The sequence below is a fragment of the Eretmochelys imbricata genome, chromosome 3 (genome assembly GCF_965152235.1).
Source record: "Eretmochelys imbricata isolate rEreImb1 chromosome 3, rEreImb1.hap1, whole genome shotgun sequence".
Taxonomy (NCBI): domain Eukaryota; kingdom Metazoa; phylum Chordata; order Testudines; family Cheloniidae; genus Eretmochelys; species Eretmochelys imbricata.
This window is the reverse complement of record NC_135574.1, coordinates 156,556,654-156,584,406: the sequence shown is the minus strand read 5'-3', so window position 1 is coordinate 156,584,406 and position 27,753 is coordinate 156,556,654. Positions and strand designations below refer to the sequence as shown.

Genomic DNA, 27,753 nt, shown 5'->3' with positions numbered 1-27,753 from the left:
CTGCAAGGCACTGAAACCAGTCAGGACTGCCACTCTACTGCACTCTCAATAGAATTTACCTATGTCCGTGTTCAATGTGGGGCAAACCCTGCCCCATTTTTATGGCCGTTGATACCATGAGACCAGTGCAGTTCTACTGCCCAGAGATGAGCATGGTGGGAAGTCATGTCAAGGTGTGCACTCCCTGTGCATTGTGGAGCACAGATCTATGGAGATTCCTTGCATGCTGCTCAAGAGTAGAGCAGGAGTTGGGGCTGGCCCAGAGAATCAGTACACCGATTCACTGGCCTTTCTTTCCCGTGGAGAGAACATGGTGTATGGTTTCTTGGTTCAGAGGCTGCCATAGTGACTGTGCTGCTGTTCTGCATTCTGGGAGCAGGATTCCTACCATCCCAGTTTTCACCTAACAAGGCTGGGCGATGTGGAGTTAATCAGCTTGGCCATCTGCTGTGCATGAGGGCAGGATATGACCCTATTCCAGCTAGAGATGGGACTGAGTTGTGAATTTGATTCCTAATCTGGATTTGGATCCAAACTTTCCTGAGATTTCAGGGATGTTTGAAGTCAAGAGCTCTGGTCTGTACCTCTTACAAAGAGTGTGCTGAGCCATGACGTTTGGATCTGAGCCTACCCAACGTCTGAGGAGAGCAGAGGTTTGGTGTAGAGTGTTCTGGCAGACACCATTCTTTAGTTCTCTGGTTGGAAATAGGGGCTGAGCTTGAGGCTGCTTATGCAAGTGTCAAGACCTAACACAGCAGAAGGACCGAGTCAGCAGAGAACTTGGTTGGTGGCACTCCTCTTCCATTGCCTATTGGAACTGTAATTGTAAGGGGTCGATCCTGAAATCAATGGGGATTATTTCATTTTGCACTGTGCAGGAGTAGAAGTGTGAGGTACTCAGATCGTATTTGAAGGGTCGAGTACCTAAGCGGACAGACAGAATGAGTATTGGGGTCCTATAATGGTACACACTGAGCAACACATAAATAGACATTATTTCCACCCAAAGAATTTAAAAGCCAATTAGAGATGATACAAATGAGCCTAACGAACAGTTGGAGGAAGACCCGAGGGAGGACAAAAAATAACAATAATAAATATAATAAATAATAAACAATAATAAATAATAAATCATGTAGTTAGATAGATTAACAGTGTTCACAGCAGTGTCATAAGGCAGGGCCAACAAGTGGGGCCTTGTTCTGATCGCACAGTAGTTTTACCCCAGGGGACTCTATTGAATGCAGTGAAGTCACTCCTGACTTACACAGGTGTGTGGTCTTATTCAAGCCCTGGGCTTGATTCCGAGTGGCACTGAGCACCCAAAACTCCCAGTAGGCCCAATATTCCTCCTGCAAGTTTTACATGCAGGCAACGCCATTTACTACAATGGTGTTCGTGCTGCTTTACAACGATAGGAGTAAGAGGTGAATCTGGTCTCTTGACTTGAAAAGGAGGTGTGGTGAGGGTGCCCAGCAAGTTATGTATTTGCTCCAATGATAAGGAGCCGCTTCCATTCCAAGGCCCCAACTTGGCAAAGATTTAACTTTTGTGGAACTTACACACATGCTTCAGTGCTTTGTTGAATAACTGGTATCTTAAGGCTTTGCTGAATCAGGGCCTAAGCCCATATTTTCAGCCATTTACAACCTCCCAAGTAATGGCCATTTGGTGATGAGACTTCTTGTGTTTATTCTTGGTCCACAATTGCATATTTTTAGGAAAATCTCAAGAAAACCTATTTGGCCATTTGGGGTTTATTGAAGCATGAAGAAAATTGGCCAGTGGCTTATTTTTTATGTCTGGATAGCTCAAAAAGAGCTTTGCTTGAAAGGGCCAGGCCGGGCATGTACATAGACCACAAACAGGGATGTGGATTTTGCTGTGCTTGACAATAGTGTGATTTGAAAATAGTAATTCTCAGAAGGATCTGAAGTAGGGAACTGCTTCTCATTACTGAAATAAACACATAATGAGGTACCGTTTACTGCAGGTGCAATGGAAGCCATTAGCCATGGGAGGAGAGAGTGGCAGCCATGCAGGGGGATGCAATGCAGCCATGAATACTGCCCTCAGGTTGGGAGAGGGGATTCTATGCCCCTACTCACCAGAGCAGTTCTCACACAAAGACTTGCAGCCTGTTTACTTGGGGGGGGGGGGTGTGTGTGTGTGTGTGTGTGTGTGTGTGTGTGTGTGTGTGGGGCGGGGGAGAAGGGGGTGAATTTCATCCGTCAGTTTCAGCAATTGCTTAGTGGGAGTGTGGGACAGAGCATGCTGGAATGTAGGTGCCTTTTTGATTGAATGCTTATTTAAAAAAACAAATCAAGGTCGTAAGAAGCCAGCCCCTTCCTTGAGATTGTTGTAGTGAAGACTCTAGAATTAGAATCCCACAAAAGTCAGGAAATTCAGAGCCAGGTATGTTGGCGTATACATCCAGCTATTATAACTAGCATTGTGTGACAAAATAGGCTTGAGAGGCCTGATTAGCTGTGGGAACCTGAACTCTGAAATTCTGGACTTTTATGTGATTACAACTTAATTTTGCACTACCGTAGGCTTTTAAAAATGATCGAATGAGTATGTTACAATATGAACCAATTTTGTGCATCTTACTGTTTAAATTTGGTCCCAGCATAACCCGAAAGGCTCAGCAGCATGTTAACGAAAATCTGACTTCGCAAGTATGTTTCTCTACTTTCCCAGATCACCTGCACAAACCAGGCTCATGTGTACCTTCACACTAATGCCATTACAAAGTTTGCAACTTTGTCCTTGAAAGTAGCCAACATTACTGAGATATGTATGATAATCAGGGGTGAAAGTAACTTAACGGACTTACCGGTACAAAGGGCGGCCAGGGTCTTGGGCAAGGTGGGGGGAGACTCTGGGCCCCCAGAAGGAGCAGGACCTCTGGCAGAAGGGGCGGGGCTGGGGCCAGACTCCCCCAGCCAGCCCTTTAGTGCTGCCCGGCCCAGGCCGCCTGGGGCTCAGGGGGCGATTTAAAGGGCTCGGGGCTCTGGGTGCTGGGGCAGTAGCGGTGGCTGGGAGCCCCTGGCCCTTTAAATCACTGCCAGAGCCTCAGGCCCTTTAAATTGCTGCCGGAGCCCTGGGGTAGTGGCGGTGGCGGCTGGGAGTCCTGGGGCTCTGGTGGTGATTTAAAGGGCCAGAGGCTCCCACTGCTGCCGGGAGCCCTGGGTCCCAGGGCAGCTGCCCCTTTTGACCTCCCCTCCGCCCTCATCAGCAGCCCTGCCAGTACAGTCGGCTGTGTACCGGCAGCCACTTCCTTACCGGTATGCCGTACCGGCTTACTTTCACCTCTGATGGTAATCCCCACGCTTAATATACTTCCAAAGGAATGCTGCAAATACCTCTGTGATGCCAGTCACTTGAAAATGTTATATTTGTAAAGATTTGAATAATGAGGAGTGCCAGAGTCCATTTGCCTGGCAAATTATCTGTTTTATGGTCACAAATACAGGAGCTGTATATGCAACCACTTCCCAGCTACATTTTGCAGTAGCACTTTAATCAGCCAATTATAAAAATGTGGGTCTTATGGGAAAAAAAGCTCAAAGTACAGAGGGTGATAAATTATCTTATCTTGGGGAGGGAGGAAAGGTTATAAAAGTGCTCTTTGCTTCAATCAGACTTTCAAAACTGAGAGAGATTATCTTAAGTAAACTGTAACGACTGTACTTAGGACTCCTACATTGTAAGAGTCAAGAACACATTAACACATCCTATTACGCAATTTTACTGGAAATGTGCCTTAGTACTCTGTTAATACTGACGGAGCAAAACAAACCCTGCAGGCCAGAAGAAAACAAATACAAAACTTTGATTTCTGACCACAAAGGGAAGGTTCAAGTAAACCTGAGTTTTAAATCTAATAAAATAGGTAACAGTAAACAACATTACCAACAATCAAGACTGAGTGGACTGAAATTGCGCAGATTAAGATTCCGCCACACCAAAACCAGCCATTTCCAGGTTCGAGATGGGTATTAATGTCACAGCTATTAATAAAACATTAAAAAAAGGTGCCAGATAAGCTTCATGTCAAGTCAGAATCAGTGCTGAATCTTAGGATGTATCTCCAGATCCAACAAGAATTAAATAGCTTGTTACCTTAATAAATAACATCTAGCAAGAATTAAACATTTTACTGTAATAAATAACTTTCTAAGGTCAGCATTTAGGTTTAAGTGAGTATTAGTTAACTCAGTATTAGAGATGGGCATGAACCAAAATCCTGATCCAGGCAATCCTGAACTTTGGATCACTTAATAGTTCTTTGCTAATATGAACCAAACCTCTGAACTTCTTGAGGGTCTCACATCACTAACAGAATTTGTTTACATACGACCAAACCTATTAGAACATGGTGTTTGGATCAGGGCTTCTGCAGGAGAGATAATGGACTAAACTCCAAGATGCCAAGTGCTTTGTCCCTCCTTAGTCTATGTCTACATTACGAAGTTAAGTCTACTTAAGTTACATCGATATACAGCTACCGCTGTAATTAAACTGCTGCTGTATGTCCACACTATGCTTCTTGTGTCAGCAGAGCAGTCCACAGTAGCAGCTCTTGTGTTGACACAGAGAGCAGTGCACCGTGGGTAGCAATCCCACTGTGCAACTGGCAGAGGGTGTTTTGGGAAGGGATTTCAATACCTCATGGGAGCAAGGGCAAGGTCACATGATGGTTTCTCAATCCCATTGTTCCATGGGCATCCTTTTAGGTTGCCATCCACTTTTCAACCTGCAACCGAGCCGTCTCTGTCAGAAAGGATGGATCCTGCACTGCTGTTTGGTTTTGTGCTGTGTGTTATGAACACAAGTCTATAAGAGGAGCTCAATGGTGGGCTATTTGGCTGAGGGATGTCTTGAAGGGGCACATTAACATGGAACCACAGTAAAGTGTGTTGCTGTAGTGTGCTGAGCCTGACATTGTTTGTTTGCACCGTGCTATGAACCTTGTAGTGATTGCTGTGCGTACCCGAAAAGTGACACAGTTTAAATCACTTCTTAAAGTAGCACTCAGTAATATGACCAAACGGACGTTACTGAACACTAACACAAGAAGCCCACATAAGTGTGTGTGTTTGCTGAGGGAGTGTGTGTGTGTGAGAGAGACAGTGTGCATGTTGGGCGAGTGAGGCAGAAGCTGGTGCACAGACAGGTGCTCCCCTGAACTCCCACCCCAGCTCAGTGGAGACCAGTACACCGGCAGGGTGAGGGGGACACCCCGACATCAGCCCCCGCCTCCCTCCCTGGCTCTACACAGCACAGCAGTCTCTCCTCCCACCCCCAGCATCAGCCCACCCTGTCTGCCTGCTGCTGCCGGGGAGAGCAGGATTCCATGTTAATGTTTTGAATCTGTGATTACCTCCGAGTTCTCCCACAGCTTCCTCTGCCCACAAACCCCGGAGATCCACCCCCTCCCATGTAGTCCAGGCAGGAGTGTGTTTGCTGCCAGGGAGCCAGCATGCTCAGCTAGGCAGTAGCTATGTGAGCTCTCTGTGCTGAGCAATTTCAAAACTTCCTGGGGCTTTGAAAGGGGAGGGGCACGTGTCTGCATAGCTGGCGGCAGGGCCATGGAGTTCAGAACAGTGAGCAGAGAAGTCATGGTGGGCATTGCAGGATATCTCCCGGAGCCCAGTTACGGCGATGTAAAGAATGCAGTGTTTACACTGACATTGCGTCATTGTAACTATGGGCATGGCTTCACTTGCAGTTGTAGAGCGCTGGGAGTTAAACTAGCCTTCAGGGACCGCAGCAGGGAAAACTCTGCCGAGTGTTTACTCTCTCAGCTGGAAGCGCACTGGTGTGGCCACAAAGACCAATGCATTATGATAGCTATCCCAGCATGCAAGTGGTTGCAACGTGCTTTTCAAATGCGGGGGGGTGGGGTGGGAGTGGGTTTTTGGGAGGCTGAGAGTGTGTCAGCTTGCTGTCTTGTAAGTTCAGACAGCAGCAGACCTCCCTTCCCTCCCACCTCCCCCCACCCCGCACCTCTCTCTCTCTCTCACTCACTCAAAGCAAGCAGCATTCCTCAGTAATGGTTCCTTTGTCCCAGAGCAGATAAGCAGCCAGCTGTCAGAAACGGAGCTTTGAAAGGGCATATCTGCATTCCTACAGCGATTTAGGACAAGAGTGGCCACTTGACTTAAGGGGATTATGGGACGTTTCTGGAGGTCAATCAGAGCGCAGTAATGCAACACCTCATTCACACTGGCGCTGCTGTGCTCCAGCGGGGGTGCAGCAAATGTTATTCCACTTGCTGAGGTGGAGTACCCAGCAGCGCTGTAGCCGCGGAGTCAGAGCGCTCTACGTGCCTTGCCAGTGTGGACGGGGAGTGAGCTAGTGCACCCGGGGCTCCTTTATGGCACTGTAACTCACAAGTGTAGCCAAGCCCTATGTTGCAAAAAGCTCTGTGCCTCTCATTGAAGTGGTTTTATTTTGAGAGAGAGGAGAGTTAAATCAGTGTGTTCATCTCCGCTAGTTTTCTTGACAAAAGCTGCCTTTTTTTGACAAAACTGTGTAGTATAGACGAGGCCTTAATCTGCTGCTAACCCTGTTTCTGGGACGCTTCACTTTCCTGACCTCTATTGTGCTATATAAGCAGATTTTAAAAGTGACAGGCAGTGGGGAAAGGGATAAAGTTCACTGGTATAATGCTGTTGATGTGAACGGAGTCGCACCAGGACTGAAGTTCATCTTCAGAGTCTGTATGTCTGTCTCTTTAGATATATAAATCTTGATTATATGTTTTACAATACTTTTCTCTTCTTTCAGGTGTTGGAAAAAAATGTGGACCCAGAAACAACTTTACTGACCTACCTACGGCGAAAATGTATCCAATGTCAGGAAGAACTGTATATGGTTTCAAATGGTTATGGCATTTTGCCGTTGTTAACTGTTGCTATCAAACCCTAACCAGACAACGTGTTTGGGGGTGAGAGCCGTATGCAGATTGGTATTATTTTGGACTGTGAGTTCATCAGCTCATCAAAGTTAAGCAGCATCAAATCTAGCTAGTACTTGGAAGGGAGGCCTCCGATAGTTGCTAGTGATTCAAGATATGACGGGGAGAGAGAATTGTACAAAAAAGAGCCCATAAAATTGAGAGAACAGTTCATTTCTAGTCACATATAAACTGCGTAGCAATTTCCTCACTGACAAATTAAGGCTGTTTCCATTTGTTTCAATACATGAAAACCATCGATGCAAAGAGATTCCCAACTTAGACCCTATGTCCCTTTACAAAGGTGTAGTTCGTACTTACCCCAGTCTTGCTGCCATGTTCTGGTGGGTGCACAGGGTTTGGAGGAGGAAGGAGGACTTTAGCCATGTTCGTTTTTGGGTGTGGGGCACTCACCCACTTGTGCTCAGGGAGCGCTAACAGCAGCGTTCTGTCTGGATGCAGCATGGGTGCACAAAGGAATGGAGAAGAAGGCTGCTGTGTCCTCTCTCTATCTCCATGCACTGCTGTTCATGAAGAGTCACCATTTGGTCCTAGGTGTTTGAGCTTGTTAATGTGTAATTCAAATAATTTAATGTTTGGGATGATCATATTCTGTAGGGAAAGCTCCTGGTTCTGTTGTTTTCTTACAAATCCAGAGTTTATGGAAAATCTGCATGGTGAATTCTGGCTCCTTGGGAAGCTTTTCACCCACATCCTGATAAAACCGATGTGACATTGGAAGAGAAAACCCTTAGATTATGCCTTGATGGATTTCCATGAACAAGCTGTGTTCTGCTATAGTGGACACATGGTTGTGAAGAGATAATCAGTTTCATGTCAATTCCAGTGGGAACCTCAATGACATTAGTATGAAAGGGCCCAAGCCTGCTCTCATTGAAGTCAATTTGCCATGGACTTCAACAGTAGAGGAGCAAGCCTAAATTGATTATCTCAGCATGGCCATATATTTACTGCAAACAAAGGCGGTTTCTCCTTGAAAATCAGTTCTGTCTTCCTCTGCAGTGCCCGATCCAGTTCACTGTAAACAATGATAAATAATTATAAATAATAATATATGATTTTGACACAGCACCTCTCATCCTAGAAGCTTGCAAAAGTTTGTCTTCTGACATTCCTCAGATAAACCCAGATGATTTGTGGATGATATGAAAAGCCCTAATATGTTTCTGGGGTTCAGTGGGCATTTTTCCTGGGTTTGATGCTACATGTTCTCTCTGTGCAAAAAACTCTTGTTGAGGTCAATGGGATTTCAGTGTACAAAGGGCTTATGGGACTGCACCCTGAGTTAAGACTACTAGGAGGATCCAATATACGCAGGGTGAAATTCAACCTGAGCAAGAACTGATTGGAAGGAGAAAATCATCATTAGAATAGTCTGGTAGATTCCTCCCGTATCATCTTGTTGTGAGATATAGGAGATGCTCTCCACCCCTGTAGATGAGCTCATGGGGCCAGCCGATGCACCTGGTAAATCCCCCTGTGCCTCTCTACTGGTTCCAGCTCCCAGCACCTCCTTCCTTTGGGCTCCATTAGAACCATGCTACTGGGGACTTCCCTTGGCTATGGCTGCCCCTTTGCAAGAGAGGTCCCCATGAAAAGGTAATACAGCCCCAGGAAATAAGAACTCCTTTATTTTCCTGCATGCACTCATGTACTTTTCTTTGTATGTGTGACGTATTTGCTCATGTATATTCATCTTTCTGTATGTGCAATAAACTGACATATGGGTGATGGATTTATGGAGTAGACAACCTCAATGAGACTACTCAAAAGTTAGACACATGCTCAAGTACCCTGCTGAATCAGGGACTTTCTTTAATTCCTGTTGTTATCCATGAATCTCCATAGCTATTGCACTTACAGGAGAGAACTTCTGTTTTCATCAACTCTTTTTAGTTAAGTTGTTTCTACAGACTCCTGAATTTGACCATCAGAAACAAATTTTGAAAATTGGGCTCTAAATCTGTCTGACTAAAATTGGCTACCTATGTTTTTGCTGACTTAGTTTTCTGAAGTTATATGTTTTTGTGTGTACCAGCACCTACCTTTCTGCTCACTTACTTGTTCCACATGTTTGTATTGGTGTCAAAATCTCAGATGCAGGTACAGAAACATATACCCCCATAGAATCTGCTTCAGTACAGACCCCTGCCCCCCACACTGACCGGAAATCCCTAGTTATCATCTATTGCCTCACACTGGAACCCATATGGGGTATCATCAAACTACTACAACCCATATTTGATGGGGACCACATCCTGAAACAAATCTTTCCTGAACCCACTCTTTTGGCCTTCAAACAACTCCACAAACCTTGTCAAGCTCATCATCAGAACCACAGACCAGGACCCGCCAACTCAAAGCGGCACCAGACCCTGCCAGAACAATAGATGCAAAACCTGCAGACATATCTCCACTGCTACAATGACCAGTACACCCCACAACACACCTTTCCAGATCTATGGGTCCTACACATGCTTATTGCAACATGTGGTGTATCTCATCTAGTGCACTAAATGCCTCATAACAAATCTGTGGGTGAAACCAGCCAATCACTACACTCTTGAATGAACTTACACAGAAAAATTATAAAAACCAAAAACACTGTATCACCCTTGGGTAAGCATTTTTTACAAACCGATCACTCCATACCTGATCTTTCAATACTTGTCCTCAAAGGAAACCTGCACAACACCTTCAGAAGGTGAGCCTCGGAACTTAAATTCATAACAAGACATTAAAAATGATGGACTTGACAGAGATGCTGGTTTCATGGCTCATTACAACAATTTGTAACACACCTGCCTGCTAATCTGCTATAGTCCACTTCAAACTCCTTTTGAATAACAGTCTAATTCTTATTGCCCACTCCATTTCAAGTGGCTGCCTACAACGTGTACCCCTTATGCTTAACAGTCAGTCCCAACTTGTGTCTAGCTCAGATACTCTGATTTCCTTCCCCAGATCTGAAGAAGAGCTTTGTGTAGCTCTAAACCTTGTACCTTCCACCCATAGATGTTGGTCCAGTAAACTATATTACTTCATGTTCCTTGTCTCTCTCATATCTTGGGACCGATATGAATACAACGACACTGCAAAAAAATTTTTTCAGCAGTATTTCCTCCCCCTTCCTGTTTTTTCGGGTCAAAATTTGAAAAATTGTTGAAAAACATCAAGATTCAGAAAATTTTAACCAGCTCTAATAAGCGTATTGGGTAGTTAACTGCTTATGGTCAGATCTTTGTGTGTCCGTCCTGTAGTCTTCACATCAGTAGTTGAGGCTTTGCTTCTGTAAAAACTAAGTTGTTGATAAGGGAAAGTGTGAAGAAAATTAGGAACTCAGTTTTCAGCCAGAACCTTTGGAAAACTTTGGCTGTAAAAGGGTTGTGGGCTGTACATTTGCCAGGGCTATTGCTATGCTTCTGTATTTTCCTTAGCGCTTGTTCTCTCAGTGGGGCTACCTGGAACCAAGCTAGGCTGTGGAGAAGGTGGATGTGGTGCTTGCACTGTTATGATATCCAAATTTGACAACTCCCAGAAGAAAATCGTGTATCCTTTGCAAGCTGAACCTGTAAACTGAGATGGAAATGAAAATAGTCATGAATCCAGGGATGCAGCACTGTTTATGATTAAATAAATGTTGTTATATAACGTTACGGTTCTGCCAAAGCCTCAATCCACAATTTAGGACGTAAACTCAGCAGATACAAGAAGTTATTTCCTCTAATGATATTGTACAATGCTTATGAAGATTTTACATCTTGTCTTGAAGCATGTGCACAGGCTCTTGTGACAGACCAGATGTCAGCTTAGATGGTGTTTCCTGATATGGTAACCTTTATAACCCTAATGTAGCATTCTCCCGTTGCAATGCAGCCCCGCATTTGCCCTGGAAAGAGTAAAATAGCAATTACCCTGCTAGGATCTTTATCACTATTACATTTCTGGAATCATCTTGCTGCTGTGTGCCTGTCGATATCCACTGTATCTGCAGATATCCATTTAATCTGCAAAAAAGTTATTTCTGTTTGGCACATGGAATTATGTCATTCTCAGTTCTTGATCGTTTGTGGAGCTAAACAATGAAATCAAACCAAGAAGAAGTAAAACACTGATTATTCTTTCTGTCGAGAATGGCAGAAGCTTCATATAGTGAAAATGCCATGGGTATTTTACCGTGGGTTGGTGAACATCTCTAGTGAGGTCAAAGGCTGACCAAGAAAGGAAAAAGTATGGTTCTCATTAATAAATCTCTTCAATCATTCTGTCCCCTAGCAGCCAGAATATTCATTTATGTAATTTATTTTTGGGGCTACAAAGGCTGCAGAGATCAGGAGAGCTAATTATGGGGAAAGTTCTGGCTACATTGTTTGATTTAATCTTTTATCAGAGACATTTTCACTTTGTTCACCACCTACAAGAGGTGTGTCTGAGCACAGGGCTGGAAGCCAGGAACTCCACAGTTATTATTCCCAGCTTTCACATGTGGCGTGGGCAAGTCATTTGACATCTCTGCCTCTGTTTCCCTATTTGCTGTATACGCATTTAAACTACCTACAGAGACGTTGTGAGGACTAATTAGTTAGTTTAATGTTTATAAGTGCTTTGAGAAGAATTAGTGCTGTTAGCCCTGGACCAAATCCTGCAGTTCTTGCTCAGGTGAAGTCACTGGGAGTTTTGCTTGAGTTTGGGTTGCAGGATTTGGCTGGTTGTTAATAAGTATGTCCAGTCTGTTCTGTCTAATTTAGGTTTGAACGCTACACCCATCACCATGGCATCTGAGTTCCTTTCAGAAGTGCATTAAGCAACAAAGGGTGCATTTGGAAATTTCCACTTGGCCCTTCCCATCCAATGAAGAAGGTCTAGATATGTCCCTGAGGGTGTCAGACTTCACTAGGACTCTGCCTTGTCTGAGTGGAGCTGTCATGACTCCAGTGTTTTGTCACAGGCAACATTACCTTTTTTTAGCCCATTTGCTTATCATAACCAGGCTGCCTGGAATTGTAACTGTATATATCAGAGGCTGCAAAGCAGGCAAACCTCATGATTCCCTGTTTCCTTTGCTGAGCACCGCTGGCAAATGATTTTACAAACGAATGACCTTAACTTACGGTACTAGCCATTACTCTGTAAATGCTTGTCTGTTCCCCATCTGCGCATTGCATCGCGTAGCAGTGACTACTGTTGAAGGCATAGGGAGCACAAAGACAAGGTTGCATCCTGTCCAGGTGAGCTGTCTCTGCCGTTAAGTCTTAAGACAATGTAACCTGTGGCAGGCATCTTTTGCGGACTCACCCTGTTAGCGTAGGACTCTAACACCTGGTAAGTTACTGCTTTCTGCTGACCCCCTGGGGGGCATGCATGGCTTGTTAGCTCTGCCCTGGATATAAGGGAGGTGGGAACAGCTTCTTGGGCAGTAGGACCACGGGCCTGGGACAGACAGCTTCTACTGGAGGAACTCTTGGAACAGCCTACCCTGGGAGGAATACTTGGGCTGAGGTTTAGCTTGTGTTGTTCTTACTTTCCTTGTTAATAAAGCCAAAGCCCGGAGGGTGTGGGTTTCACCTTAGACCGCATGCGCAGACTTTGCTCGTAGTGGGAATGGCACCTAAGCACATGTCTACATTGTAACTCTCTGTTATAAGCAAACATGATATTAGGTCTCATTCCAGCTATATCGCTAGTGTTCTTGCTTTGGTCCTGCAACGTTGTATTGATCCAAGTCCTACACCAGGAGTGATTTTGTGGCTAAAGCACAGGACTGGGAGCAGGGCTGTGCAGGGCCTAGGTAGAACAAAAAGTGCAGTTTTCCCAAGGGCCCCCCAAAATGATGGGTGGGTGGCTGCGGCAAATCTGAGTGAGAGGTATTGTGACCTGGTGCATGGGGTTGCATTGCTACTCCTGCTTGGCGCCCACCATCCATAGTGTGAAAAGTGACTCCCCTGCCCCAGCTGGGCCCACATCCCACTGTTGCTGGTGTTGGCATCATTAAACCAGACCTGAGGCAACCCACCATGCTGAGAGCCCAGAGGTAGGAGTATGGTCGGGGGTTGGGAATACCACTCCAACTGGCAGAGCTCCAACTGGGGCCAGAGCTCAGGGAGAGGCAGGACTGGAAGCGGCTCCTTGGCTGCATGCAGGCAGAACCGCCACCATCCTCATGGGGTGGACAGCAACACTACAGACCTGGGCCCTCTCTTACCTGCCATCCCCTCTCGTCTTCTTTAACCTCTTTCATCTCTATAGTAATACTTTGGAAGGGCTGGGGGCCTCAGTTTCAGATTTTGACCTTTCTGGGCCCCTTGAAACCTCTGTGGGGCCCTGACTGGGAGTTAGGAAATCTAAGTTCTATTCTTGGCTCTGCCTTGGCCTTCCTGGATGACCTTAGTCAGGAACTCTGTGTGCCTCAGTTTCTCTACCTATAACATTGGGATATTATCATTTATCCCCTTCACAGGGGCATTGCTGGGGATTAATTTAGTAATGTTTCCAAAGGGTTCTGGAAGTTGTGAGAGAAATGCAACGTGTTACTATTATACACTGGTAATACTACATTGCAGTGTTTGGAGTCACTAGTTGTTTCATCTTTGCTAGAGATGCTGCCCTTGAGATGGAAATTAAGTTTTCCTCTGCACATATCTAGCAGTTTGTATAGATTCTTTCCATGATGGTAAACCACAAAGAGAGAATACTTAGACCTAAAGTGAGATAGATGGAGATTGGGTGGGTCCAATTGGATAGAGCTTGTTCCTTTCCCTACCACCTCCCCACCCCGCAGAATCCAAACATTTAAGCTTTGAGGGAAAAGGGTTTGAAATCCAAAGGCACATCTGATTCTGACCAATAGCCCCTATCTTTATGATGGAGCAAATGGAAACCCAGGGACTCAGATACTCCTGGGTTGAAATCCTGGCCCCAAAGAATGCTATGGCAAAACTCCCATCAATTTCAGTAGGCCAAGATTTAGGGTTTTTTTTTTAAATCTAGATCCCAATTTTGCAGTATGAGTTCTCGTGAATCTGTTTGAAACCAATCTGAATGGACTAAGGTCTTGTCTACACTACAGGGAAAAGTCGATCTAAGCTACGCAGTTTGAGTTAAGTGAATAACGTAACTCAGATTGATGTAGCTTAGATATACTTAACGCAGAGTCCACACTAAATGATGTCGATGGGAGACGCTCTCCCGTGGACTCCCCTTACTCTTCTTGATCCAGTGGAGCACAGGAGTCGACGGGAGAGTGCTAAATTGGCTGCTGATGGATCGATCGCTGCGTGTTGATCCCCCGGTAAGTGTAGACAAGCCCTAAGTCCTTTGGGAGGGTCTGCCCAGAGACGTGAGGAAGCACTGACTAGTGAGGTCAGGAAATCAGTGTAGTGCTGCTAACAAGATCTGTTTGTGTTTTGGTCACTTTTTCCTCTCAGGAGAGAATAGCAAAAAGCCATGGATCGCAGTGTGGCTTTTGCACTCCTGGCATTGTCATGTCCATGTATACATTACTTCGCAACAGACCTCAACCAAACATGGAGGAGATCGAAGAGAATTTCCAGGGTAATGCCTATTCCAAAACAGATCTGCAGGCATGCATCTTGTGCTTTTTCGGGGCTACATTTCCCTCCCCAAGTGGGACAGAGTGCACCTAACCTGATTGCTTTAAAACTGGCCAGTTACTATCAAAGTAAGACCTGGATTGTCCAGAATGAGCTGTTCACAGTACATTGCTCATGGATGTGAAATGAACAGATTCTGTCCGGAAATAGACAGTGGAGAATTCCCATTGTTGTTGTGAATTATCTGCATTACCATAGTGCATAGGAGCCCCAGTCATATACCAGAGCCCCATGGTGCTAGTTGTTGTGCAAACACAGAACAAAAGGGTGGTCTCTGCCATAAAGAGCTTACAAACTAAATAAATCACCTTCTGGTGGGTGGGGGAAACTCCTTGCTGGCATAGAGCCAATGGAGATGACAGAGTTTGCTTCTGACCCAACCAGCAGCCCCACATATAGGGGTATGCCCAGGGTTGGGGATGTGGAGGAGCAAAACTCCGTTATGCCAGTTCTCCTCTTGTGTAGCTTAGCGCAGTCCCTTGGCTGCTTTAACTAAGGCTGGGGCTGGGATTGGGCTCGTGCTGAATCAGGGAGTTGTGACCAGCCATACAGTGGCCACCCTTGCTGAAGAGAGGTCAGCCACGGAAGAGAAATGAGCTCTGTGTTGCTCCAGACATTAGATAATTGGCATGTTGAGATTAAACACATGCAATCAAGGCAGCTGAATACTAAATAGAGATAGTTGGAAATTTTTGAAATGTCTGTGAAAATTTTCATTGTGATTTTGAATTTCTACATAAAAAAGAGAGTGGGGAATTTTGTGCAGAAATATTCTCAAAATTTCACTTCCCCCCATTTTCTGATCAGCTCTGTCTAATGCTGAGCTGGTTATTGTGGGGAAAAACACTCACAAAATCAGCCTCTGATGTGTGCACAGAAATTCTTGACTGAATGACTCTTAACCTGTATCCCTTTGCACTGGCCATGCAGGAAACTTGTGTCGCTGTACAGGATACAGACCCATTCTGCAGGGGTACAGGACATTTGCTAAAGTAAGTGGCCTCATATAACATTACAAATTTCTGCAAGGCATTCAGCAGGCTGACTTGCTCAACTGTTGATAAAATACACTGTTGGACTGGGAGAAAAAGGGAATACATTTGCCAACCAGCATCCCCCCTCCCCCCCGCCACTCCCCAACCAATCCTAAACAGAGCCCTGGATCCTGTTAGTACATATGTTACATACTGATAACATGATGAGACCTACTCGTTAATGGCAGTTGCTCAGTTGCTTTAATAACTAGAGTGCTCAGTGCAGTGGTCCCATGTCAGGTCACCAGTAAGCAGGCCTCTTTTAACAGTGCTTTTGCTAAGGCTCTTAAAAATACAGCATCCCACAAAACAAAGCAGTTCCCAGATCACCCGGGTATGTGCAGGTATAGAAAGGTGCCTAACTACAGTGCATGACGAGGGACATACAACTGCAGAGTCCGGTTGGGTAATTACTTTCATGAGAATTGAACTGCAAAACTAAAATGACAGTGGTGTTAAGCTGAAATGTTAGCGCTGAATAGACCCCTCCCCCCAACACCCACCACCCAGGTGGGGTGGGGCATTAAGCACAGCCATACACTTTTTACTTATCATTTTAAAAAAAGTCTCCTCCCGGGGGGGTTGCATGGAGAAATGAAGCACCTATATACTACATTGATTGGTATTATGGGCGTTCCTCAGATGGGTAGTGAACACCAGGACATAAAGCAATGATTTAGCATGGTGCATGTGTATATTATTCTGTGTAAAGGATGAAATTATAGGTAGTTGTGAAACCCATCAGACACTGGAGCAATCTCATAGGCTATCAGGGTTGGAAGGGACCTCAGGAGATCATCTAGTCCAACCTCCTGCTCAAAGCAGGACCAATCCCAAATTTTTGCCCCAGATCCCTAAATGGCCCCCTCAAGGATTGAACTCACAACCCTGGGTTTAGCAAGCTAATGCTCAAACCACTGACCTATCCCTAAGGAGGTGATGGAAGTGCCACTACTTGGGTTATTTAAAACTAAACGGCATAGAATACGCTGTAAGGGGCCATTCAGACCCGCTGTAAGGGGCCATTCAGACCCACTGAAAGGGAGAGACCTAATTATTTGGCATCTTCCATTTCCAATTCCTCTGTTCCTATGATAGAAATTATAAATGGGGGACCAATTGCTTTTGCAAGTGGATGAAACCTATTTAGCTTGCTTGAAATCTCCAGGTTTTTCTCTAAGCAGTTTTTTGCCTGTGTAGGACTGGAGTTGCTGTGGGAAAGGAATCAATGGCCCAGGCTGCTGTATGGCTGGAAAGGATGGAGGCTGTTGTGGTGGAAAAGTCAATGACACAGGTTGCTGCATGAACGAGAAAGAAGACAATGCAGTAAGGCCTTGCCACACCTTTATTTTTTCTCCTCTTCTTTCTTTTCACTATCCTTTGTTAGTGTTTTGTAACTTAACTTTTGTTTTGTACGTGCCAAAGCCTGAATCTTTACTCTGATTTTATTCAGACAAAGCACCTCAGACTGTGGGCTTGTCTATACTTAAAATGCTCTAGCAGCACTGCTTTAGCACTTCAGTGTAGACACTACCTATGCCAATGGGAGGGCTCTCCCTTCAGCATATGTAATCCACCTCCCCGAGAGGCGGTAGCTAGGTCGATGGAAGAATTTTTTGTCGACCTAGCACTGTCTACACAGGGACACAGGCCAGCTTAACAGCACTGTTCAGAGTGTGGATTTTTCACACCCTGACCAGGCCTCACTTTGCTTTTATTTGATCCGTGCTCAGGCAAATCTACCATTGATTCTGTTCAATTATCCCAGTCTAACATTGCTATAAGTGAGACTGGAATAAAACCCTGTGTGTTTAGCCAGGCAAACTCCTGCTAAGGACAGATAAATATAAGTGGGGAGCTCAAGAACTGGGCCATTGTTTAATTCATCAGTCTGCGTCATTCCACTCTATTAGTTGTACTGTTCATCATTTAACGAAATATTGAAAAGCATTGTGTCAGAGAGGAAAAATGAACCAGAGTTACATGTAGACAGAGTTAAGTCCTCTTGTTTTGAGAAAAGAAATTTCTCTAACAGCAATTTGCTTTGTTTAACAGGCAATGGTGTCCTCCATCTTGTTCAACCCGGCTGAATTCCATCCTTTGGATCCCACACAGGAGCCTATCTTTCCTCCAGAGTTGCTGGTAGGTGGATTCATGCAGCAATGAATTCAGCTCATTGGCCTGATTCTATAACATGGGATTTGAGTGACCTCTTGCCCCAAGGAGCTTACAGTGTAAAAAACAGACACCAATAAAATAAGAAACACTTGCTGACCTGGAGCAGTCAGTAGCATTCCAGTCTTTCACATAAGAGCCCTGCCAGAAGAGGCTTTCCATGGGATACACAGGATAAGTGGAATCAGTGCATCCCCCAGCAGCCTGAGCCAAGCCATTTCCAGTCAGCACTACTCACTTTCAGAGCTGCTCTAGCTTTCTCTCCGATCATCCCGCACCTCCCTATGAAGGAACAGTTATGGAGGCTTGTGACCCTGCTATCCCAGGCTGGGCAGACTTTCTACCAGCAGATGCCCTGCACAGTGATCATAGCCCAGGGTTGGGTCCACGAGGTGGGTGTGTTCTCTGCCTCCTATACATTTAACAAATCACCCTTAAAACTCAGTTGTTAGTTCCACGGCTGCTGGCAGCTCCCCCAGACCCAACCCAACATTATCCAGTGCGCTGGTGCTCCCTTCGTGAGGGTCACACTGAGTTTGTTTATGCCAACACCAGCTCCCTCTGTTTCATTTGTAAGAAGTTCCCGTGTTACTGGAGGGCAGCGACATTGGGCTGACTCCTAGCTAGTTTCCTCTTCCTAATAAGCAGCAGTCATGCGATGAGGAGAATTGGCAAAAAGAAAGCTGGGGCAGGGATTCTTGATGGAAGCATTTTACAGTCTGAGTCCGTCCCATTTTATTTTCTCAGATGCAGAAAGACAAACCCCAGAAACAGCTGTGCTTCAAAGGCGAGCGTGTGATGTGGATACAGCCCACGACACTCGAGGAGCTGCTGGCGCTCAAGGCTCAGTACCCCAAGGCTAAGCTCGTTGTAGGGAACACAGAAGTTGGTAAGAGGAAGAGCTGAGGTTCAGTTTCAGCAGTTGCTAAAGTTATCCACAGAAAGGTTTTCCCAAGCATAATGCAAAACCAGTTTGGAGTTCCTTAAAACTGCCTGAGTTAAACCCCTGTGGGAGTGGTTTCTGAAGGGCATGTCAGGGAGGATTTTACTTCTTCCCACATGGATCAGTCTCATGAACATCCTTGTGTCCTGTTTGTTGGAGCAAGCTAAATAAGTGCTAATTCAGATCGGTGGGCCTTTCGTTCTAACTTGGTGCCAGTTATTAATGGGTTATTGACAAGAAGAGGTACACAGATACATAACAGCCTGCTCTGGTTTTTGCAGGAAGGGAAGAAAGGCACTGAAAATGTACTTAGGTGAATCCAGTAATGAAACTTTCAGCCATTTGCCTGAAGTTGTCCAGGGACTGGGCAAACCTCTTGGGATGTGAGGGTTTGCAGTGCTCTCAAACTTTTTTTTTTTTTTTTTTTGCAGGGGGTGGAGAGGGAGAGAGAGATTTGCAAAGCCAGTCTGATTTCATGAACAATTCCCCTCCTGATATCTCATCCTATTTTCCCACTCAAGTGCTATTCAGCCTAACATGATAGCAATGAGTCAGTAATGTCCGCATGCAGTCTGGGAGCTCCTTCACAGGGGAAGAGGTTGGTGGGTATTGCAGATTGGAGGGACATCTCATGAATTCTAGCCCTAAAATTTCATTATGCAAATACCACCATTGGCCAGTGATAAATGTGACCCTTCTTCAGGAACTCTTTAAGCTGTTACATAACCGGTATAAGATGTGATCACTGATCTTTGTTACACAATAATGCTGTCTTTTCCCTGAGAAGCATCTAACTCAGGGAGTCTTGTTTTTCCTTGAGGTATTGAGATGAAGTTAAAGAACATGCTGTATCCAGTGATAATAGCACCAGCTTGGATCCCTGAAATGACCTTTGTTCAGCACACCGAGGAGGGTAGGTAATGAGTATTCCATAATGCTATGCAGTCAGTGTGGTCTTTGGGAAAAGTACAAGGGAGGGGCTAGGTGCACGTCCCCAAAAAACAGAGAAACTAGAACTGCTTTGATTAGGATGAAGGGCCCCCTTCTTTTATTCCCATCACCTTTTCTGAGGCCAGATCTGTTCAGCTTATTCATGCTAGGAGTCCCACTGAAATCAATAGGACAAGTTGCATGAGTAAGGGAAGCACACGTTAGCCGCTCATCATTATTTTGAGATTAATTAGTTGAATTGTTTCCCCTTTACTGGGACTAGATGGGGGGGAAGGCAGGTCTGAGTTAAATTTCAATACAAAGATTTCACAATGCCCAGATGTTGTAAAGATGTGGAAACACATAGTAGTAAGGGCCAGGAATGGTCATTACTGGGAAAAATATTAGAAATTTCATAGCAGTTCCATGTGAGGTGGTTTATGCAAATTTATGGGTTAATTTGCATATTAACAAATAATTTGCAAGTGACCACAATCTTTCATTTTAAAAAATTGTGCTTATAAGGCAGTGGTTTGATAGCCCATGTGAATGAAGTCCTGAGCTTATCTGGCTGGCAGAAGCAGTATGCCAGTATGCCCTGCCAGTATGACTCAACCTCTAGGGATACGTCTACGCTGCAATGTAAGCGCAGGGTTAGGGAACCTTGGGCTTGAGCATCTACGTTGTAGACTTTTCTAACCTATGCTCAAATCTAGTGCTCTGGCATCCACCCTGCAGGGTGCAGACCCAAGTCAAAATAACCATATTCCAGAGTCCCTAGCGCTCCCTCTCCTTCCCCCCACCCCCAAATATGGATGCTCTAGTCCTAGGACCACGGTGCCCTGTGGGAAAGTTTGCTGCCCACCCTGCACATTAGCAGGAATCAGCTCGCTTTGCAAAAGGCGTGATCAGTTTGTGCTCCTTTGCAAACCCAGGAGGCGCTCTGATAGTGTGCTTGCAGGTTGGTGATCAGAATACAATGGGTTAACGCTGACCTGAGTGTCTGCCACTTGCAAAGGCAGGGTGGCTTCCATTTCCAATAGAGTGAATGGCAGATTTTTGGGATAAAGAGGAGTAAGGAAATTGTCCCATGGAATTGTGGGATACATCTGGCTGACTCCCAGGACCCGAGTCAAGTGGGGCAATCGGGCTTGGACTCTGGGTCCCGACATAACTTGAGCATGGATCCTCCAGCCCTGAAGAATCCTGAGACCATGGGTCTGAGCCGTGAGTTAGTACAATTGCAGTGTAGTCGCAAGGGGGTTAGACTTGAATCCAGGCTCAGGCCTGGGCTTACGTTGCAGTGTAGACACACTCTAGAAGTAATTCAGTATCCATGGTCCAATGCAGTTCTTCACCTCTTTGTTGAGTGTACCAACCCATATAAAGCATAGTGTTCAGTTTATTATGTGAGAGTTGCAATTTAAATCCACCAGACTCATCTCAGATAGGGGCCCCTATGAGATAGGAACAACCTGTGTGTCACACTGGCAACCTATGAGGGAAAGGTTCTTTAGCTCATGAGCAATTCCCAGACGCGTTTCGTCTCCCAATAAGTGCTGGCATAAGCGTGGTGATTGATATAGTTGTGGGTGGTTCCTAATTGGTGGGGGCAGTTTGTGCGTTTGCCTGTTGTGGGTGGACTCTGCCGTTTAGTGCATGTTCGGTCAGGAGAAGCGGTCGAACATTTTCAACCGGAAAATGGTATATTAGTGAACGAATGAACGAAAAAAAAAAAATTTTATTGGAACAATACAGCGCCTCATGCACCTTCCTCTGCAAGTGCCCCGGTGTAACTGTCTTCCTGGGAGATGTACACCTTGGTTGTTGGTAAAAATTCTGGTGGTCTCCCCTTGTAGGTATTACCTTTGGTGCTGCCTGCACCCTGAGCTTTGTAGAAGTGGTGCTGAAAAAAGCTGTGGCTGAACTTCCTTCCTGCAAAACGGAATTGTTCCAGGCTGTTCTAGAACAGCTGCGGTGGTTTGCAGGCCCGCAGATCAAAAACGTTGCAGTAAGTGACTGGGGGGAAAGCTAGTGAGCTAATGTGGGAGGGAGGGGCAAGAAACTTCAATGAAGAAAACTCAGATTGAGTAATTGACCCTGCCAGTATCACATGCCTCGTGCTCCTCTTATTACGCTGGGACATCTGAAAGGCATTGTGCCCCTATTTGAAAGACATTTTGTCCCTTTCTTGTGGATTTTTTTCCAATAAAATTCTACTGCAGGCCCGTGAAGGCTGTAGACTATTTTGTCTTGTGTCGTCTTAGGTTGCTATATGACAGTGGTTCTCAACAAGGGAAGCCCCTGGGGTACTCAGAAGTCTTCGAAGGGGTACATCAACTCATCTAGATATTTGCCTAGTTTTACAACAGGCTACATAAAAAACTGTAGTGAAGTCAGTACAAACTAAATTTTCATACAACGACTTGTTTATACGGCTCAATATACTATACACTGAATGTAAGTACAGTATTTATATTCCAGTTGATTTATTTTATAATTATATGGTAAAATCAGAAAGTAAGCAATGTTTCAGCAATAGTGTGCTGTGACACTTTTGTATTTTTATGTCTGATTTTGTAAGCAAGTACTTTCTAAGTGAGGTGAAACTTGGGGGTACGCAAGACAAATCAGACTCCTGAAAGGGGTACAGTAGTCTGGAAAGGTTGAGAGCCACTGCTATATGACATGGGCAGCTCACCAAGGAAAGCAAAAGGAATCTGCTGCATTCATTACTATTACCAGGCAAATGGGAAAACTCTAGAGCAGCCTGGAAATGAGGAGTCATTTAACAAAGAAGCATTTATGGTGGATCCACAACTGCAAAGGGTCATTAAAACAAAAGCCTGACCAGGAAGCCTCATAGCATTAACCCCATAATTCTTCTGTAAGCAAAAGAGACTCCGTCTTCTACAGTCTCTGCTACTGCTTCAGAAGGCAGCCCTCAAAAGGGGCTTCTCTGGAGTGGTGTTACGACAGGGCTGCCTGAATGACACTGGCCGTACCTGGGCCCCGGTGCTCTTTGGGTGCTGGAAAGCAGAACTGATGTAGCTTTTTCCTGGTCTGAGTCTACCTATGCCCAGAGTGTTTTGACTCTGTAAGGAAGATGAGAGATGGGCAGAGGTGGGTTGGAATGGCCTGTCATACCTCAATGCGACACTAACATGGTCATCCTACTCAGTGCTGAGTGTGGAAGCTGATACTGCCTTGATGCTTAGAGGGTGCATCTTCCCTGCCCTCTGAAAACCGCAGTTCAAGCCCTGCTTTTAGGGCTAACCAAGAATGTGAGCATCTATTGATCTTACTCCTCTGTGCTTTGCAAGTTATTGAGGACTATGTTTTTTTGAGGCCAGAGACATGTTGAAGAAGAAAAATCACTTTTAAAGCAGGCTGAAAAACCTGACACGAGGCCTTATTCTGCAAGGTTATAAGTGCCCTCAGTTCCCAGCACAGTCAGTAGGAACTGAGCCATTGAGCATTTCTCAGGAGGTGCTCTGCACCTTGCAGGATCAGGCCCTTCATCATGGCTCCAATATTTCAATTTTGGAACCATTATCATGAATGATTAGAGCGTGAGGCATTTTTTATGTACAGATAAGGACCATCCTTGAAAACCATTTCAGTCAAATGCCTTAGGATTGGTTAGGATTGATACTGGCTCTGTGGGTTTTGCATGTTCATCATTGGAACTGAATAAAGGCCCTAAAATTGTCATGGTAGCAAAACAAACCTGAATCTAGATAAGCTTTAGGGTTACATATGAATCAGTGATAGTAAAGTAGCACTAGCTATACCTTCCCAGCTGTCTTCTAATCCATGTATTTGGTTTACTTTATTTCAGGCTCTTGGGGGAAATATAATGACTGCTAGTCCAATTTCCGATCTCAACCCTGTCTTTATGGCATGTGGCAGCAAATTGACTTTGGCGTCAAATGGTAAGTTTACTCAAAGTTCAAAATGGCAGTGTGGGATATAGGGTAATCAGCAGTCCTTTCCCTTGACTGCTTAGTTCAGGCCAGAACACAGGGGAAAAAACCCTGCATGTAACATTAGGGACTCTGTTTTAGTCTTTCTGGGTGCTAAAGAGCCAGGGAGAACCACAAGGCCTATCTATGTTCAACAGTCTCAATAAAGAATCCCTTTTGCCTTTGTTATGGCAGATGTTCAAAGGAATCCCACTAATACCCCTTCCAAAAATGCTTGAAATTGAAATTGAAACAAAATGATTAATTGGTATTATTTGACATGCTTTTTGACTTGCTGAAGATTTTGAAAAAAAATTGTATTTTGAAAGATGATGGTTTTTTTCAATGTTTTGGAATTGCCAGCAAACTGAAAAATCATTTATTCGCATATCCCTAATTGGGATGTTGGAAACTGATTCACTTGGGTGTTTGGAATGAATTAAGATCAAAGGGACATATCCCAAAATCTTTATTTCCTGTTTAACTCAGTCCTTATGCAGGCAAAACTCCCATGGAAGTCAGTGGGAGTTGTGCCTGTGTAAGGACTGAGCTGAACTTGAGGAAGTAGTTCAGAATTTGGCTAAAAAGAGTTAGAAATTAAGAGGAAAAATAATGGAGATCAGATCAAATCAAATTTAGTTTATGTAACTACAAAGTCCTCTCTATGTGCCTGACAATAATTCTTTACCTGGATGAAATGGGAGACTATTGCCTGATATACTTGCCCAACCATTTGTTTCTCTTTCCTCAACTTGTTCTACAGAGGGCAGAAGGACTATAAGAATGGATGAAAACTTCTTTACTGGTTACAGAAAGACAATGCTAAAGCCTAAGGAGATATTACTCTCTATTGAGATGCCTTACTCTAGGAAGGTGAGGTGCTGGAATTCACAATAGTCTAATGGCTGTGTAAAGCTGAGCTGGTGTTACCCTATAGGGGACACAAAATGTCTAATGCTTCTAATCTAAACTAACCTTTCCTTGAAGACTGACTTCCAGCAGAGATGTGCTTAATTAGCCCTTAATTCCAGCAGAGATGTGCTTAATTAGGTCAGCTAGAAGGAAGGTCATTTTTAGAATGGCTGCCCCCCTCTGGATCACAAGTGTTCTGTATTCATTTTGGCTATGGTAATATGCCACCAGATGAGGGACTCCAAACATTATTTAAGTCTCTTCTAGTGTCTGTCCACCAGATACATATAGATCTTCTCCACGTACTTAACCTTTTAGACTATCAAGAGATGTGGGTGGTTCCACATCAGATAAAAACAAGCCAATGGAAATTAATGGAATATTTTTAACTGCAACAGTTGAGAATATTTTCCTCTGAAGCTATCTGACAATACAATTTTTTAAAATAAATTTTAAATGTAATGAACATCTCTACTTCTTTCTGGGTGATTTTCTAGGAGGTGGGTAAAGACGTGAGTGGGAGAAGCTGAAAGGCTTTTCTACCCAGTGTTTTGGCTAGTCTAACAAGGTATTTCCCCAAGAAAGTCGCAAACTGGGCTTGTTATCCTCAGCCAGTTCCCCACTACAGCTGTTTTTTGGACTCTTCACTGCTAGTTAATTGTCAAAAACAATTCTGCTTGCACTGTGATGGGTGTTGTGGTTCAGTTCCATCTCCATAAGGAGCAGGATGACAACTGGAGAGGTAAAGTACCAGAGCATTGATTGGTTGACCAGTGAAGTTCTGAGCCATTCCTCTATAATAAGAGTAGGGCTGACATGGGGAAGCAGGCATTATGGAGAAATACACAGCTGAAAACAGAGAGAGGAGCCTACCAAGTGCAGGCATTTAACTTGTACAGGAAGTAATCAGTTCAGCAGAACATTTCACCTGAGTGTTTTGGGGCTTTTTTTCCACCCAAGTGAGTTTAGATCTGTCAGAAGGTGCTAGTTTAACATTCCTGCAGATTCAAGTTCCGTATTGATCACAGTGAAGCTGGTGGCACTGCAAACTTCCCAATGCAGTTCTATTGTAATTAACCATTGGAAAAATTTACCAAGGATTGTGGTGGATTCTCCATCACTGACAATTTTTAAATCGAGATTGGATGCTTTTGTAAAAGCTATAGGAATTGTTTTGGGGAAGTTAGTTCTATGGCTATGCTATACAGGAGGTCAAACTATATGATCACCGTGGTCCCTTCTGGCCATGGAATCTATGGATCTATGTTTCTTGAGTGTGCGCTGAAAAGTTAGTCTCTAGGGATAAGAAGGTAGTGCAATCTCTGTGTCCATACAGTCCTTGGCCTGTTTGCTGAGACTGTAAACAGAGAGGCTGATCAGGATGGTGGTTTTTGCAATGTGGACTTTATTCTGCTGGGACCTGGACTGAAGCCATGAAACTCACTTTAGACTGAACAATGATCAGATCTGTTCACTACTGGCCTGGTTTAATTTTAACAAGTCACACAGAGGTAAAAAGAAAAGGAGTACTTGAGGCACCTTAGAGACTAACAAATTTATTTGAGCATAAGCTTTCATGAGCTACAGTTCACTTCATCGGATGCTCACGGAAAGCTTATGCTCAAATAAATTTGTTAGTCTCTAAGGTGCCACAGGTACTCCTTTTCTTTTTGTGGATACAGACTAACACGGCTGCTACTCTGAAACCTGTCATTATACAGAGGTAAAAGGCTCTATATAGCATTATCAATAATGAGTCATACAATTGTCCTCCTCGGAACCTAAATTTTTTCATATCCATTAAGACCATCATGACTGGTGTGGAGAAATAAATAAGGAAGTGTTATTTACTCATTCTCATAACACAAGAATTAGGGGTCACCAAATTAAATGAGTAGGCAGCAGGTTTAAAACAAACAAAAGGAAGTATTTTTTCACACAATGCACAGTTAGTCTGTGGAACTCTTTGCGATGGGATGTTGTGAAGGCCAAGACTATAACAGGGTTCAAAAAAGAACTAGATAAGTTCATGGAGGATAGGTCCGTCAATGGCGTCCCTAGCCTCTGTTTGCCAGAAACTGGGAATGGGAGTGGATGGATCACTTGATGATTACCTGCTCTGTTCATTCCCTCTGGGGCACCTGGCATTGGCCACTGTTGGAAGACGGGATACAGGGCTAGATGGACCTTTGATCTGATCCAGTATGGCCGTTCTTATGTTCTTAATTGACATGACCTGTAGGTCATGCTAGATGGTCACCATCTGACCTTGAAACCCAAAGCTACTTTTGAACTCTTGGCATATCATGAACTCTTGACTGAACTTTGGCTTATGGAGATCAGCTCAGCAAGACTAAAGTTTTTCAATGGATGGACAAATCTATACGGTAGGAGGATTTTCCCTCTTCTAAGTGGCAGTCAAGGTGTTCTGGGATCACAATTTTTGGCAATTGGTAAACCAAGTTAAAGAAAGGCTGGTTTAGCACAGTGCCAGTATGAAGGGTCTGATTTTCCATTGTGTCACACCAGTTTTATACTGGTGTAATTCTGTTGATTTCACTGGTGTCACACCTGTGTACAGCTGGTATAACAAAATAGAGATTTCAAGCCCCGTGTTCAGCAATCTTCACTGTTGTTCAGTGTTGCTGTAGTTTTGTTACAGTGTTGTTTTATCCCGTAGAGATGGCATTTTGATGGTGAATGCTGATCCCTCTAGTTTGTACACCTGCACTTTGGGATTTTTTCATCTTGAGTTTTGCTCTGTATCCTCAGCTTCATGATGTAAACGGGTTTACCCAGCAGGAGAAAATTCAAAGGGTGACAACCAACCCCTCCTTCATCTCTCACATTAGTGTCCTCTAATTGTAATGTTATTACTGGACATCTCCACTGGCCTCCCTCTTTTGTGAAGATTGACGGAGGTGGTGTTGGGTGGTGGAAGAAGTTCACATGGCAGTGATGTCCCTGAAAATGTGAACATTGGCTATTACACTTTGTCCATTGAGTTGGCATTGTTAATGTGATGTAAGCTGGGGATGTTGCCATCTGACACTTGGGGGAGGGGAAGGAAAAAGGTAATTTGATTTGCATCTGTAACTCTTGATGCTACTAGGAAAACCCCTTCTCCCTTTGTCTTTACTGCTCGCAGTCAAAAAGATGTGTTTTTACTGACAGATGACTAATGCAAGTTAGCTAG

At 44.4% G+C, this 27,753-nt stretch overlaps 1 protein-coding gene across 2 annotated transcripts in view; it reads left to right on the top strand.

Moving 5' to 3' along the window:
- The window catches only part of XDH (xanthine dehydrogenase), a 79,450-nt gene that overhangs the window by 6,891 nt on the left and 44,806 nt on the right, over positions 1-27,753 (top strand). For both annotated transcript variants that reach the window (XM_077813660.1, XM_077813659.1), the window contains exons 3-14: positions 6,799-6,856; positions 10,441-10,537; positions 12,108-12,216; positions 14,413-14,539; positions 15,529-15,590; positions 16,833-16,958; positions 17,688-17,774; positions 18,555-18,696; positions 19,571-19,663; positions 21,540-21,691; positions 23,522-23,615; positions 24,409-24,518. In XM_077813660.1, the coding sequence (XP_077669786.1) occupies positions 6,799-6,856; positions 10,441-10,537; positions 12,108-12,216; positions 14,413-14,539; positions 15,529-15,590; positions 16,833-16,958; positions 17,688-17,774; positions 18,555-18,696; positions 19,571-19,663; positions 21,540-21,691; positions 23,522-23,615; positions 24,409-24,518 (1,257 nt within the window). The remainder of the gene's footprint in view (positions 1-6,798; positions 6,857-10,440; positions 10,538-12,107; positions 12,217-14,412; positions 14,540-15,528; positions 15,591-16,832; positions 16,959-17,687; positions 17,775-18,554; positions 18,697-19,570; positions 19,664-21,539; positions 21,692-23,521; positions 23,616-24,408; positions 24,519-27,753) is intronic.